Source organism: Haliotis rufescens, unplaced genomic scaffold (genome assembly GCF_023055435.1).
Source record: "Haliotis rufescens isolate VD_foot unplaced genomic scaffold, xgHalRufe1.0.p SCAF_17, whole genome shotgun sequence".
Lineage (NCBI taxonomy): Eukaryota > Metazoa > Mollusca > Gastropoda > Lepetellida > Haliotidae > Haliotis > Haliotis rufescens.
In genome coordinates, this window is record NW_025963857.1 from 5,671,049 (window position 1) to 5,687,338 (window position 16,290).

General features: G+C 41.4%; 1 protein-coding gene across 6 annotated transcripts in view; it reads right to left on the bottom strand.

The window, feature by feature from the left end:
• Nucleotides 1-6,716: 6,716 nt before the first annotated feature.
• LOC124142275 (trafficking protein particle complex subunit 8-like) overlaps nt 6,717-16,290 on the bottom strand; it is a 48,963-nt gene continuing 39,389 nt past the window's right edge. For 5 of the 6 annotated variants that reach the window (XM_048397453.1, XM_048397451.1, XM_048397452.1 and 2 more), the window contains 6 exons: nt 15,953-15,996; nt 14,750-14,941; nt 13,828-13,932; nt 12,577-12,719; nt 11,543-11,632; nt 6,717-11,282 (listed from right to left, as the gene is read on the bottom strand). In XM_048397453.1, the coding sequence (XP_048253410.1) occupies nt 11,003-11,282; nt 11,543-11,632; nt 12,577-12,719; nt 13,828-13,932; nt 14,750-14,941; nt 15,953-15,996 (854 nt within the window). In that variant the 3' untranslated portion in view covers nt 6,717-11,002. The remainder of the gene's footprint in view (nt 11,283-11,542; nt 11,633-12,576; nt 12,720-13,827; nt 13,933-14,749; nt 14,942-15,952; nt 15,997-16,290) is intronic. The other variant, XM_048397449.1, reaches the window with a different exon arrangement.

Consider the following 16,290-nt stretch of genomic DNA (forward strand, 5'->3'; position numbering starts at 1 on the left):
CCTGCCGCTCTGCACAGCAAAATACGACGCCCAAAATGACTGGGACGCCCGGACCCCCTAAACAGATCTTACTTAAGATGCATTTGAGGCTTGATTGTGTTGTGGTCAGGTGTATCGTGACATCACGTGAGATTTAGAATGGTCGTGTTTGTTCTGGAGAAAATTCCGTCATGTGTAAACAAGAATAGGGACGTCGTGATTTGATTCAAGATCTGTCAATAAAATGGCAATCGCATGTAACGCTGCATCGGCGCATGTTATCGACAGTTGCTTGTCTTTAATTTCTAGACACAAACAAGATTCCATGCAAGCCCTGATAAAGCTGGGACTAGAAAAGCATTTTCTCTCTGAACGCCATTTCGGCAAATAAGTCTTCTGTCCAATTTCAATTTGATGTCACTTAACTCCACATATCCTGCAAGTGCCTGCGAGTAATATAATTCTCAAATGTCTTCTCCCTCTCACAGAGAACTAAATTGGTATTTAGTAGTCACGATCAGAGATAGATTGACCAGGAACATCATTACAAATGTGTCTTCTTGAACGACACAGCCATTTCGGGGTCTTCGATTTAATTTGCGGGGTATAACCACACTCAGAAATTGAATTGTTGCTTCCAGAAACAGTAACGTTTGTAAAAAGAGAAAACCATCAAACGAACGAAAAGGATTTATGGTTCAGAGAATGTGTAGAGTTACCGATAAACAATGTGAAGAAGAACTGTCTTTCCTGCATGGAACCTAGCTTGTAGTCTCCGATGAACCAAGCCTGTGGTGTTACTCTGTCCGTGGAAGCCATGCACACTACACACTACTGAGGCATGGGAAGGGATTTACAATCGTTTTTCCAAGGCGTTCTCTTTGTACGTCAAGTAGTGTTGTTAAGAACAATGAACAGGTGTAACTTCTTCCTTTCAGCAATGGATTGAAACGACCTATCGTCCACTTCCAAACTAAATAATTTAAGGTCTAGTATGAATTTCGAAGGCTGTGGTGGATCTCTTTATACACCATGTAGCGCCATTGCAGACGCTGGCACCATAATCAAGCATGATAGAAGTGTGCTAGCATCTGCGTCTAAATGTCTCATCAGTGTAATGTTGTCACTTGTTATTGCCATTAGGACCAAAGAATTAGTGTGCCTAAAGCGAGTATCTTAAACGTCAAAGTATCAGCAATACTGGTAGTAACTTGAAGTTGAAATACTTGTAGAACACTTTCAATGTCAGTTGAAAATGAAATGATCATGAATGACCATGAAAGAGCTGGATAACTTTGATGGGCCTATCATATCATATAAATGTAGTGTTTCCAAAACTAATATTTACTTGCGCTAATATTTTGAATATTATGTCAGTGTGCAGATGGTTCATCGACTTTGCCATGGTGGGAATGATTGCAGTGATCCCAGTTACTGCATCTTTGTAGTTTATTGCCTCACTCATCAATATTCAAGCTATGTGACCGCAGCGTGAAAGTAATCTAGGCAGGATCAAACCATTGCTTCGTAGTTCAGCCACGGTTCGATGACATGCAATCAACCAACTCACTGAGGCTGCCATCCAATCCATTAAGTAGCCGTTGATAACAGGCATAGGTCGCCAGGGAACTATTTAAACTCAGGATCTACCACAGGGAAAAATGAAGAAACACATTTGAAGCTTTACAGTTTATTTGACTGATTCATGACTATTTATCCTGTATGTACACATCTCACCTCTACCACATCACAACAGACAGGCCCTGAAATACATCAATCACAGCCAGGGCGAACTATGACGGTAGTCTAAATGGGCGATGCCTACACCCAATCACAAGTCCCATTCCACATAGCAGTATGCAGAGCTGCTAACACAATCTCACAAATGTGACGGTCACATCCTGTGTCAGTATCACAGCAATACAGAATGTAGTTGTAGGGATCAACCATTAGACTGCTGTGGATGCCATGGTTACACTTGATTAAAGAGGACATACCATGTTTCATGTTTAACAATCCTTATTATAACATATACACCTGATTAATGAAATAATATCAGAGAAATGTGTATCATGAGATACCGAATTACATAGGGTTTGATGAAGAACATTACAGACACCAAACAGTGGACACTTTATTGCCGGGGACATCCATGACATTTAGCCAAAGATGACTCACAAATCAAGCATGAACTTACCAAGTTACCCATGTGGTGTGGCTGGCAAGTCCCCACTAATTGCTACATATAAGGCAATATCGCCTCCAGATAATTGTTGAGACTGTCCTCATTGCTTCCTATGTGTTAAATTAATGGGGCAATAAGGAACCTGCGCGGTGTCCTAACTTTGGGACCTTGCTATCAACTAGTTTCTTTGTTACAGTTCCTTCTCATTGCAGGGAGTGAGTATGGTTTTACGCTGCTTTTAGCAATATTTCAGCAATATCACGGCGGAGGACACCAGAAATTGGCTTCACACAATGTACCCATGTCAGGAATCGAACCCGGGTCTTCGGTGTGACAAGTGAACCCTTAACCACAAGGCTACCGGCCGCCCCCCTTCTCATTGCAAAGAAGGTTGAAAGGCTGTGATAAAATCTTAATACATTTTCTATTCTTGCATGACATGATATTTGTGTATTTTTACCATTGCTTTTTGGTACCAATATTTCTGGATTCAAAATACCTTATTAATTCTGGTAATAGAATTTTCAAATTGGCATTTCATGGGATATACAATCCTAAACTTATCTGGCACTGGGTGATCCAAAACATAAAGGTGTCTAAAGATGCCCACCAGCATTGTTTGTTTTTTGTTGTTGAACACTTACATATTAATCAAGTCCAGACAATCCAGTGATTGACATTATGAACAATACATGCAATAGATGCAATGAAACACTTTCAACCAAGTCACCTGATTCACTTGGTTGCCTTTTATGACCAGCACCACTGCATGGGACGTATTCTAACCTGGAATCCCCACCAGACCCAATGCCTCAACGTGTGATTAAGCTTTGTTAACACAAAGGGTACGGGTCTGACCAGAAGGAAAGGACTTGTGATTGAGGGGGCATGGATACTTCTACCCATGAGAATACCCAGTGAGGGTACAATGGAATGGTTGCAATAAGTTATGCCAACTGTGTACAAAGTAACATAACAGCACACAGACAGAGCTTGTGCCACACCATGCATAATGCTACATCCAGGCGTGGCCACCTTGCAAGCACAACAACGCCAGGCCACACTGCTGGATGACATGAGAATGTGAACATGGGACATGAAGATGTGGAGAGACAGCCCTTCACAGCAGTGGCATCAGTTTCATAGGAAGTTGCTTAGTGTTTCAATACGAGGACAAACATTTAAACTACAGTGTGTACCATATAGTGTCTCTGGAATAAGCCCACATGAGTCAGGTTTCACTTTACGGCGTGACATAAGCCCATGACAATAGTCCTTGCATCTTCTGGCATGGGAGGCTAAGTGAGTGAGTGAGTGAGTGAGTGAGTGAGTTATGTTTAACGCCGCCTTTAACAGTACTGCAGTTATATTGCGGCGTGTCAGCTTAATGTAGGAGGAATGCCCAAAGTGATGCAGGTCTCAGACATTTACCACTTTGGTGAAACCCACGAGCACAGGTATGGTGCTGACAAACCTAGAAACATGATCGGGGCAAAGCGGGATTCGAACCCACAATCATAGGTTTCTGGCGTGCCCAAGGGACGCAACTCTAGGAGGCTAAATGTATGATTGTATATGAATTTTGATCGTGTGAGGAAACAAGTGCAAGTCCTTGTATAGGCTTGTGGGCCTTTCTGACACGAATTAGTCACACAACCTAATCTGATAAAATCAGTACAACTTGAATTTTATAAATGCCAACAATCCCTTTCTGGTTAAACATCTTCTTAATGTCTCATTTGAAGACTATTGATCTGGTTAAATGCACATTTAGTGTTCAATCTTCAAAAACTGTTAAAAATGCTTCATTCACTGAACTCAGTGGGCTTATTCCTGAGATGTTTCCATTACTTTACATTCATGTTTTCTCCCAGCACCATGTCAAAATTAGGCAGAAAAAAAATACATCTTGGTTCGCAGGCATTAATACATCTCATCTTTGAGTGCTTGTCTGAGTTGGCCTTACTCACATAGGCATGCATTATCAATGGGGGATGTCACATTGGAATTTGCCTTTGTTTGAAATAAGCAATCCCATGGACAGTTCGCTTTCTGACACTACTATTGTCACTGCCTGAGAGCCAATTAATCGTTTTTTCTGCCAAAGATATGTTGTTTTACAGCTTCTGTTATATTCCCAACATTAAATGATAACTAAACAACGGGTGTGAACTATAGTTTCCAAAACATGCAAAATAAACGTATACCTTTGAACATATTGATGATTATGCAGTTTTCTCTGAGAGTGAGGACTCATTAAAACATTCCTATCAACCTGGAGATAGTTGATCACATACAAGACAAGTACTAATCTTCTTATGTACATTCCTTCATCAACATCTTGTCAGCAGGAACTACTACAGCCTTCTACACCATTCACACATCCACGCAGTCCAAACTAAATTTGTACAACTTGTTTCACTAAATTTGATGCAAATGTACAACCAATACTCCTATTCATATGTACAGAAGGTAGACAGAGTCTTCCCTCTATTGCGATGTCAAGTTTTCCTCTGACAAGAAATACTGACACAAGTCCTACGGTTAATACAACTATCTCTACCAGTCCATGAATAAGGATTTGTACCTGATGTCAATAATGACCTGAGTAAGAACACTTACAACTTTATGGATAACAACTATATGGATAACAACTTCAAGTTATTGTTATCCATAAAGTTGTAACGTTTTCTTATTTACTCACCAACTTCTAGAAGGCAATTCAAACAGTTAATAGTGACCTGAACCATGACGCCGCCTTGAACAGTATTCCAGTTATATCACGGCATGTTAGCTCAATGTGGGAGGAGTGAGTGAGTGAGTGAGTTGGGCTTAACGCCGCTTTTAACATTATTTCAGTTATATCACAGCGTGTCAGCTTAATGTGGGAGGAAAGCCCGAAGTGAAGCAGGTCTCAGACGTTTACCACTTCGGTGAAACCCACGAGCACGAGTATGGTGCTGACAAAGCTAGAAACATAATCGGGGCGAACCGGGATTCAAACCCAAAATCATAGGTTTCTGGTGTGCCCAAGGGACACAACTCTGCACAGTGAATCGCTGCGCCTTAGACGACTGGGCCACCCGTGCCTCCCAATGTGGGAGGAAAACACAAGTGATGCATATCTCAGCATTTTACCACTTTGGTAAAACCCATCAGAAGGGCACGGTGCTGACAAACCTTGAAACATAATCAGCATGAACCTGTGATTTGAACTTTTAACTGTAGGTTTCTGGGCCGCAACTCTGTACACTGAATTTTGCAAAAGACATCTCGGAAAGAAAAGGCCCCAAACTATATCTTACATAAGACCCAGGCAAACCTAAAGGATACAACTCGTACGGTCCTTCACTGCCTCCTAGTAAACTAATGGAGGACAGGCATTAATCTGAAACTTATCTTACTTTCACAAAACATCATTCTCAGCCCCGTAGCAGCTCATTTCTAGAAGGCAGTTGTCTGTGTTGAGTGATATCTGGGACAAGGGACCCTGTCAGTTGTCATCATGTTTCCATAGTTTCCACTACTGTTCTAACCACCTGTGTCAGAAATATCAATAAAGAATTCCAACTAGTCGCCTTCTTAGGAGACGACAAGGACGACATTTGTTTAATGAATAGGAATGTTCCATACAAACTGCTGTATCACAAATAAAGCATCCTCGAGACGTCACACTTCACCAAAGACTGAGCTACCATAACTTCACTAAAATAGGTAAACCTGTAGAAACATAAAACAAATCAAGAATAACCTCTCAACATTGTCACCAGGCAAGAACAATATCAAATCATTAATACTTTTCACAAATAATAACCCTATTTTCTGATAACATAATCGTGTAAGTGATGTAATGTGAATAAATAATGGCCTATACTAAACACACTGCCCTCCCGGCACGCCTCCCTGATGATGTGATGTTGATGATGATGATGATGATGATGATGTGATGATAATGATGATGATGATGTTGATGAGCATTGGTTTCACTCTGTTGAATGATGAACTACAGGAAATGACAATTGCACAGCTGTGTGATGGTTTCACATGACACACACAATGCCCATTTACAAACAAATTAAACAAGGAAGCAGTATACTTAACATTGTGTTGGCTTCCAACCAGTACCGATTGCAGTGTTCTATGACAGGGATGCCCACAGAAGCAGCATGTCTTTCCCACTCTACAGTGCAGGGATATCAGGCCCAGTGATAATATGCTATGTCTTGTAGTGAGTGAGTATGGTTTTACGCTGCTTTTAGCAATATTCTAGCAATATCATGGCGGGGAACACCAGAATCGGGAATCAAACCCCGTCTTCGGTTTGACGAGTGAACGCTTTAACCACTAGGCTACCTGACCGTTCCGCTATGTCTTGTAACCTGTGCTAATAATACTAAGCATTTTCTATGGTCACAACACATTCAAGTTATTCTTTGGATGATGTTGTTAGAAGTGACCAGATTGTGAAGAAGAGTACAGGTGAATTATTTTCCTTCAAAATGACAAGGTATATTTGGAAGAGTGAACGACAGATATTTTTCCACAACTACCAATCAGCTAAACTAAACTCTATTTCCTAATCATCTCATTAGGAAAAGGTAACTTGTAGTTATTTTTATAACATTTAGGACTTATCATCCCCTCGAAGAGTCTTGGATCAATAGTGAGTGAGTGAGTTGGGTTTAACGCAGTTTTTAACAGTATTCCAGTCATATCACGGTGTGTCAGCTAAATGAGTGGGGTAAGCCCCAAATGATGCACAGTTCTCAGACGTTTACCACTTTGATGAAAGCCACGAGCACGAGTATGGTGCTGACAAACCAAGAAACATAATCGGGGCAAATGGGGATTTGAACCCACAATCATAGGTTTCTTGCGTGCCCAAGGGACGCAACACTGCATAGCAAATTGAGGCGCCTTAGATGACTGGGACACCAGTGCCACCTTTGGATCAATAAAATTACTTAAATCAAAATATGACTTTGAGATAAGTTAAATTGTATTCGCTTTCCTGGAGCGTCATAACCCGCCTTGTGATAAGAACTACAATTGACTATAACCATGGTAACAACATATCAACATCCTAGCCCTCGATCCCTGTCCACTCCGACAACCAAGATACAATTTCACCCTTCAATCATCTTGATTTGCATGCTACCATGGTATCATCTTCATCAGCTAATATGATTTTCAAACAAATAACACACATGAATACTCCCCTTTCGCATGTTGATCCGCATGAACTGTTTACATATTTAGCTGTCTTGCTTGCTACCTGTGATGCTGACAGTTGCCCCACAATAACTGCATCATCCATACATCAATACACCTGATGCACACAACACTGCTGGGCTGATCATAAATCATAAGTACGTAATAAATGAAGCTACATTTTGATACAATTTTCACAAAAGTTACAAAAACCTTCTTACAATCCCTGTAAAAACAGATCAACTTGAAATTGACCGATGACAATTACTTAAATGAAATTACTTTGATGCAATATGCAAAGAATAAGTAAGGATAAGATATACGGATGAACAACTTCTTTATAACAAATTGTTCATCGATGTATCTTTTCCTTACTTAGTACTCCAACTTCTAACCGCCTCTCATAGAAGTTAAAGTGAGGATACTTCGTAATATGATCAAAAACAGCAAGAGCTACTAATCAAGGACAAAGTAAACATAATAGACATGGTAACCATGGTAACATGCTTAATGTCGACACTCACATGAAGTGATTCATGAAGAAAGGAGCCATGTTCTAAATGTGTATCAACAATGTAGCATGACAACACATTCATGAATACTGTAAACTACACGCTGCATGGACCTGATGCAAAATATGAGAGCATCCCTTTCTTGAAGTAATAACTTTCAACATCAAAGAGATGTTGGTTCATATTTCAAAGGAAGGGCAACTTAAATCTTTCAATCGCGGTCGGCACTCACAATAATTTTACAATTTATAGTACGTACCAATTTCTAGAAGTGTATCTCAAGTGGAGAGAATGCACCCTCTTTAGTCCAAGGTTGTGTATCAACTATTTAGAATACAAGATCAGGACTTAGTGTCACAATGAAGGAAACAATCGTGAAAGAAACCTAACTCTATGTATCCTACGGAGAAGCAAGGTGAAGTATGAACAGGACCAACAGTGGGTACAAAATGTGGGTACAACAACATTAAAGGCTCAGTTATGAAAATGTATCATAGAAGATTCAACATGGATGTGTCTCACTATAAAGGATTGTGTAATAAATTATGTGTACCACACTGGACGATACATACAATTCTGTACCAGCAACAAAGGATACATGCACATGTACATCTTCATCTTGGCAGTGCTGGAATAGAGTCACACAGCCAGTCACATTATTGAAACTCTTCCCAAGGGCAAGTAATCTTGGTAACCTTTCTGATTTTTTCATTTTTTTGCTTAAATGACCTAAGGGACTGGCTGGATACTGTGATGGATTTCAAACACTGTTAACTGGCAGACCCAGAACCCCACCCACACCATCCATCCCCTTTTGTCCAACACCTGACTTGCCAACATAGCATGTGTTTGTTCACGGTGTGATTTATATATAGTGTGCATACCCCTTTTTACAAAATCCTGGATCAACCCCTATACAAATTTATGATTATATATCAGTGTTAGCTGATTCACAAGTTCAAGTACTGAAGGTAAGAAAGCGTGTCCGTGCGTGAGTTAGTGAGAGTTTTTACATAGGATTTATGAACATCACAGAAGACTCAATCAAGGATATGGTACAGGATTATCAATATCAAATGTATGAAACCTAACAACACACACACATCTGCTGTCCAGTCTAAGGTGCTACAAAGAGTCAATATGAAAGTTGACAGAGATGCTGAATCTGATCACAGAAGTTGAATCACATGTAAAGCTATATGTTGTACCATCGACACACTCGCTGGTTGGCCAAAACATGTCTGTATAACTACTACTGTTTAGTTTCATGATCAAAGGCAGAGGACATCATGAACCAACCGATGATAACAGGTGCTTGTCATTACACAAAAACAAGATGAGGACTAGATGTGATGTGTGGTGGCTTCAATGTTCCTCATTTGCTCATTGTCAGATGATCCTTTGAAACCACAGATCCTGACAGACAGGTGCTTGTCATGACATAAAGCAAGATGGAGGCTGTCTGTGTGGTGGCTTCAACTGTTCCTCATTTGCTCATTGTCAGATGATCCTTTGAAACCACAGATCCTGACAGACGCTTGTCACAACATAAAGCAAGATGGAGGCTGTCTGAGCGGTGGCTCCAATGGTTCCTCATTTGCTCATTGTCAGATGATCCTTTGAAACCACAGATCCTGACAGACAGGTGCTTGTCATGACATAAAGCAAGATGGAGGCTGTCTGTGTGGTGGCTTCAACTGTTCCTCATTTGCTCATTGTCAGATGATCCTTTGAAACCACAGATCCTGACAGACAGGTGCTTGTCATGACATAAAGCAAGATGGAGGCTGTCTGTGTGGTGGCTTCAACTGTTCCTCATTTGCTCATTGTCAGATGATCCTTTGAAACCACAGATCCTGACAGACGCTTGTCACAACATAAAGTAAGATGGAGGCTGTCTGAGCGGTGGCTTCAACTGTTTCTGGGGACTCTCGTGGATTTTTCTTTGACACATGTCCAACAGACAAGGGCAAGTTTCTTGTGAGAACACTAAGCATGAAGCATGTGCAACTGTAGGAAGCCTCTCATGGTTATTATTCATCCATGACACATCTGGAACTGTACAAAAAACAACATAGAAACTGTGGAATATTCCAAAATTCCAACCTTTGCAAGAAACAATACTTCCAAGCCTTCATCACACTGGTCACCAATATTAGCAGTGCTTCATCATGTTCAAAAAGCGTTGCTTTGCACAATGCACCCTCTGATAATCACAAAAGTAAAGACTGTTCCTCTATATTGTTGAGCTCCACAAGAATTGATCATCAGAATAATTCATTAGCAGACAATTCACAAGCACTCCATTTCAGGCCATTATTTCATCATGTGTCCTTGGTTGTCCTTGGTTGTCCTCGGTTGTCCTTGGGTGTCCTTGGATCTTGTATGAAGACATCAAACATAACCCAAGCTGATTGTCCAATGTAGTGTTACAAGAAAGATCCTTATCAGAACCATTTCCAAATTGAGTCACTTATGTGAACACCTAGTCACAATATCACCCATCATTGTTGAATGAACCAAACCTTCTGTTGTCTTGTGAACTCAACTCCTCTGCTAATCATCACTGGCAGGACATTCTTCAGCTTCCGATGTCTTGTGTCCCCTTCATGGAACTTCCAATAGGCTGAACTCTACCGTCACGTTGACGTCCTGCCTTGATCCAGTGGTCCCTTCTTACAATATCAAAGTACTTACTTCTGCTAATCCAGTTCTTGTCAGCTCAAGACACCAACTTTGGGTTAAACTGTGAAAGACATGTTCTATCTTACAAAGCACGCAGACAAAGATCTCCATCTCATGCAACTGGTCAGGGCAAAGCTTGCACCACCCAAGTCAAGCACATGAAGCATTTCTAACACATGTCCAAGAGTTATAAGGTTGCACTCAATCCACTCAAAAGGTATTATTCAAAACAGGAATTCTTCCATACTCTTTATAAGACACTTGAACATTAAATGTCCATTGCCCAAATAAAAACAATAAAACACATTTCTTCTTTTGGATCTGTATCCAAAGCCCTGTTAGGATGACTGATTGCCAATTCCATGGAATTAATGAGTTCCTGTTATGCCATGATGTAGACAAATGGACAAAGCTGATATGTCCAACATGGTCAAGCCGAGAGTGTGATGATGCTAGGTGTTGAGTGCTTCTGTAGTATCATCTCTGAGGGGTCTGCATCAGCGTAGGTCACAAACACAGCCAGGTTGTTGCAGTTGTAGACCCCTGGGCGGCAGAACGCAGCCTTCAGTTGTAATTGCTGGTCGGCCCCGGGGGCAAGGGTGAGGTTAGCCAGGGTTGGGCCGACCCAGCTAAAGCTGCAGCTCATCACTGGGGGAGTGGGGGAACCGGGGGAGAACTGAGGCGGGGATGGGCTGGAGGCTGTTCCAAACCTGGGTATAAATTAAAAGAAAAGACATAACACAGACATTTATGAGAATATAATGTTAATACCAGGGCTATCTCTTGTCTCTGAGGCTTTTGAGGGGTCAATTTCCATAACTCTGTGATGGAATTCAATCTAAGCATTTCAGACCTGTTTTTAAATATTCAATATAACAGTATTGTCCTGTTCCCAAAAACATTGTTTGGCACCTATGCGCACCCCACCCACCCAGCCCGCCAAACTGTCAGGAGAGAATGGATCCTGTACCTGTCTGAAGACTTGCTGGTGTCCACCAATATATCCACAGAGGTGTTGGTGTGGTTCTGTAGTTTCAGGGTCACAGGGACAATGCACAACCTGAACAACAATGGAAAACAACATTTATCACCAGGAGTCCCCATGAGGCCTGGTTACTGCAGTAACACAGGAAATAACAACATTTATCACCAGGAGTCCCCATGAGGAGAGGTTACTGCAGTAACACAGGAAGTAACAACATTTATCACCAGGAGTCTCCATGAGGCCAGGTTACTGCAGTAACACAGGAAGTAACAACATTTATCACCAGGAGTCCCCATGAGGAGAGGTTACTGCAGTAACACAGGAAATAACAATATTTATCACCAGGAGTCTCCATGAGGCCTGGTTACTGCAGTAACACAGGAAATAACAACATTTATCACTAGGAGTCTCCATGAGGCCTGGTTACTGCAGTAACACAGGAAATAACAACATTTATCACCAGGAGTCCCCATGAGGAGAGGTTACTGCAGTAACACAGGAAGTAACAACATTTATCACCAGGAGTCTCCATGAGGCCTGGTTACTGCAGTAACACAGGAAGTAACAACATTTATCACCAGGAGTCCCCATGAGGCCTGGTTACTGCAGTAACACAGGAAGTAACAACACATATCACAATGAGTCCCTATGAGACCTAGTCTCCCAACTGCAGTAACATAGCAATTAACAACACTTATCACCATAAAAAATAAATCATTAATAATAAATAAAGTTTATGTGAAGAAATGGGCTGTAGCATTTTCATTTAAAGTTTGAGTGACATTTGACAGGAATGCTAACAAATGTATACATTCAGTTTACGATCAGCAATAATGAAAAAGGTTCTCAGATTGAATTATTAAAAAAAATTCCACGCTTCTGATTTTATTATGTTTACGGTTGACAGATTAGTAAACCAAGCAATAAACACCCCAATGCATTACCACGCTTACAGTACATGCATCATGGTACACGTTCGTGTTGGACCTATGCTGTTGGGACATCCCCAGGCTACTGACCCCTTGTTGAAGTCGTGTGTGGAGTCCAGCTGGTGGAGGAAGGAGTAGCTGACAAGCTTCGTCGTCACCTCAGGACTCGGCTGGGGCTCCGTCTCCGGCTCCACATCACGGATAAACTTGAGTGGGGGTTGGTCTTGGTTGGACTAGAAAGAGAGGTCAGAGAGTGAGTCCGTGCATGGTCAGTGAAGTGGCTACTATGTTGCAGAAAATCACCTCATTTACTCATCCATCAATAAATTGTCAAGAGTTATAATTCTTACATGTTTTATTCTTTCCTAATTTTTTCCCTCCCAGGCAATATGTAATGAGTGAGTGAGTGAGTGAGTGAGTGAGTGAGTGAGTGAGTGAGTGAGTGAGTGAGTGAGTGAGTGAGTGAGTGAGTGAGTGAGTGAGTGAGTGAGTGAGTGAGTGAGTGAGTTGGGTTTAACGCCGCTTTTAACATCATTCCAGTTATATTACGGCGTGTCAGCTTAATGTGGGAGGAAAGCCCGAAGTGATGCAGGTCTTAAACATTTACCACTTCGTTGAAACCCACGAGAACGGGTATGGTGGTGACAAACCTAGAAACATAACCGTGATTCGAACCCACAATCATAGGTTTCTGGTGTGCCCAAGGGACGCAACTCTGCACAGCGAATCGCAGCACCTTAGACTCCTGGGCCACCGGTGCCCCCACAATATGTAATGATCAGAGAGTGTAGAAGGGAGAGGGAGAAGGATGGGAAGATGGACTTCTTAAGACAATCCTAATGACTTGATTAACATTATCTTAAATATAAGGGACACAATGACATATGTTATCCATGATTTATACCTAAACATGTTAAGTGAACACAAAACTCTCAAGCATTCTTGACATTTCCAAACTGTTTAAACACTTCCATTAATTCAATACCAACCCTCTCGAAGAGGATTCTGATGAGTTTTACGGACAGTCTTTACTGTAAAAAAAACTTAAATATTAATAGCTTAGAGGCATGTCAGCTTGACGTGGGAGATAAGCCCAAGTGAGCATGTGTCTGATGCTGACAAACTGAGAAACATATTCATACCATGCCTCAGAGATGCAACTCTGCACAGTGAAATTGTACACCTTAGACCCCTGGGCTACCGGGCCAGCGATGGTACTATGCTTGTCAGTGGGCGACCATGTATTTGCCCCATACACGCCTTGTTGTTCCTCTCTAATGTTGGCCCCCCCATTCTGTGGTAGTGCCATGACAGTGTCCGGTGTGGAATACCATGCCCTACCTGGACTAGAGGATATGCTGTGACCACCGTGTCCACTCTCTCGATGCACACATGATGCTGTCCGACAAGGATCTTCAGCTGACCATTCTCCTGGGCAACAAATGCCTAAGGCACAAACAAAATGTTCAAGGTTAAGATGAGGCTGACATCAAACAATAAAAGACCAGACAAAGTTTGAAATATTTTCTTTGTTATGATATGCTACAATACAGGATGAAACATTATATTTACAGAAAAGTAATCAAAATGTTGACAAGTACATATTCAGAATAGTTTTTCATAAAAAAACTCTTTTTAATAAAAATTCAAAACAAAATTATTTTTCTTCACTTATATAAATAAAGACAAGAAATAAATGTAACGGCACAAACATAATTGTTAATTAATATGCCAAAAAATGTAAAGCCTTTTCGCATATCTCGTCCTTTTTGAGCTGAAACGAATGTCTCTCATTTTGGGGGGGGGGGGGCTGAAATATGACCAAATTCAAGGCGTTTTTTAATGTGATTGAACCATAAGTTACATGGACTTCAGTAAACTCAAACGAGCAGACCTAAGTCAGATTGGGTGTGGTGGGGGGGAATCTAACATTATCTTCAAGGCAGCCAAAGGAATATTATATTTTCCAAAAGGGCAAAATTTAACGAACTGAGAGACAAGGCTTCAATATAAAAAACAAACCATGCCAAAAACTTTTTTTCCCAGTCATAATCAAAGTCTTCATGACCAAAATCCTAAATGTAGAAAAAGGGGGTTTCAGTTTTCTATAGATTTTGACATCAGTTAGACTTCTTGATAAATATGGGAGCCAAATGTAGAATGTGAATGCACTGGCACACTGGAGGGTTCATTGCCAAAGTGAGGGTTCATTCAGTCAGCATGTTATAAGAGTTATCAGCATCTTTCCCGGCAACAGACCTACCTTCCAGAGTATGATGAGGGTCAGCTTCACCTCCCTAGCCTTGTTGACACTGGAGAAGTCGGGCTGGGTGGGCGCTGAGCGGTAGGAGGGGATGGGGAGCAGGGTGGCGTCACCGGTGGCGGAGCTGATCTGGCGACACGCTGGACTCCGGAAGTAGAAGTCACAGCAGGGAGTCTGGACACTGTTAATCTGCTGACAAAGAATGATGGCATGGTAGTGCTGGAGAAACACCTCATTGTGTTTTGTATAGATCTGTTACATCATACAACTACTTTTCTGGTTCTTAAAGTGTTTGTTTGTTTGTTTGTTTGTTGTTTAATGCCGCACTCAGCAATATTCCAGCTATATGACGGTGGTCTGTAAATAATCGAGTAGGGAAGTTGGATAGGTGAGCGTGTCTCAACATGACTCTTGAGAGTTTCTAGGACTTCAGCCCTGTCCTACACTGAAGCTTTGGTTGGTTGGTTGGTTTGTTGTTTAACGCCGCACTCAGCAATATTCCAGCTATATGACGGCGGTCTGTAAATAATCGAGTCTGGACCAGATAATCCAGTGTTTGATATCATGAGCATCGATCCACACAATTGGGATCGATGACATGCATCAACCAAGTCAGCGAGCCTGACCACCCGATCCCGTTAGTCGCCTTTTACGACAAGCATAGTCACCTTTTACGGCAAGCATGGGTTGCTGAAGACCTATTCTACCCCGGATCTTCACGGGTCCCTACACTGAAGCACATGTAATACATGTGTTGTCTCCTTAGTCAAGTAATTTTGTTCAAAATATGCCTCTGTTCACTCAGCAGTGAATGGGTACCCAGTAGGTGATGGTAATATGACTGTCAACCTTCCAGCTCCTCAAATGCAGCTGAGGTTGTATACTCCCTAGGGAGCTGAGAATGAAAGCTGAGTGCACACTGATTCACTGACCAGGGTAGTAATAATAACGTAAAGCACCTGTGAGGAGGTTTGGTGGAACTCAGCACTGTATAAACAGATTAGTATTAGTAGTAGCAGCGTGCCAATGGGGTTCAGTGACACAGACCACACAATCCCCCATTATCTGTCTTTTACAACAAGCATGACCTACTGTTTTTAACAAGATTACCAAAAAGATATGTTACGGCAAGCCAGAAGCATGTGAAAAACAAATTGTCATGAGGTTGGCACAAATGCTCAAGCATTGTTTGCACAAGGTTACCTTTTGCATGTCGAAGAATACCTCACTGAACATCAGATTTCCATCTACAAAACAAAGAGACACACATTCAGGGCACGATCGTTTTTATACAACAAACACTGGCCAACTATTGGTGCCACAGAGTTTGAATCCATTTCATAGTTACCGGTATATAACAGTCCATAAACATAATAAAGGGAGGCAACTCTGAATTCATGCTTCAGGCAGTTTTCCAACTGTTCACTTGGCACCTATCCACATAACGTCAACGAGGAATATATCACCCCATAAGTTTGTCACATACATTCAATGATTCCAACCATACCATAACTTCTCAATCAAGCCTTACTGTCAACCAG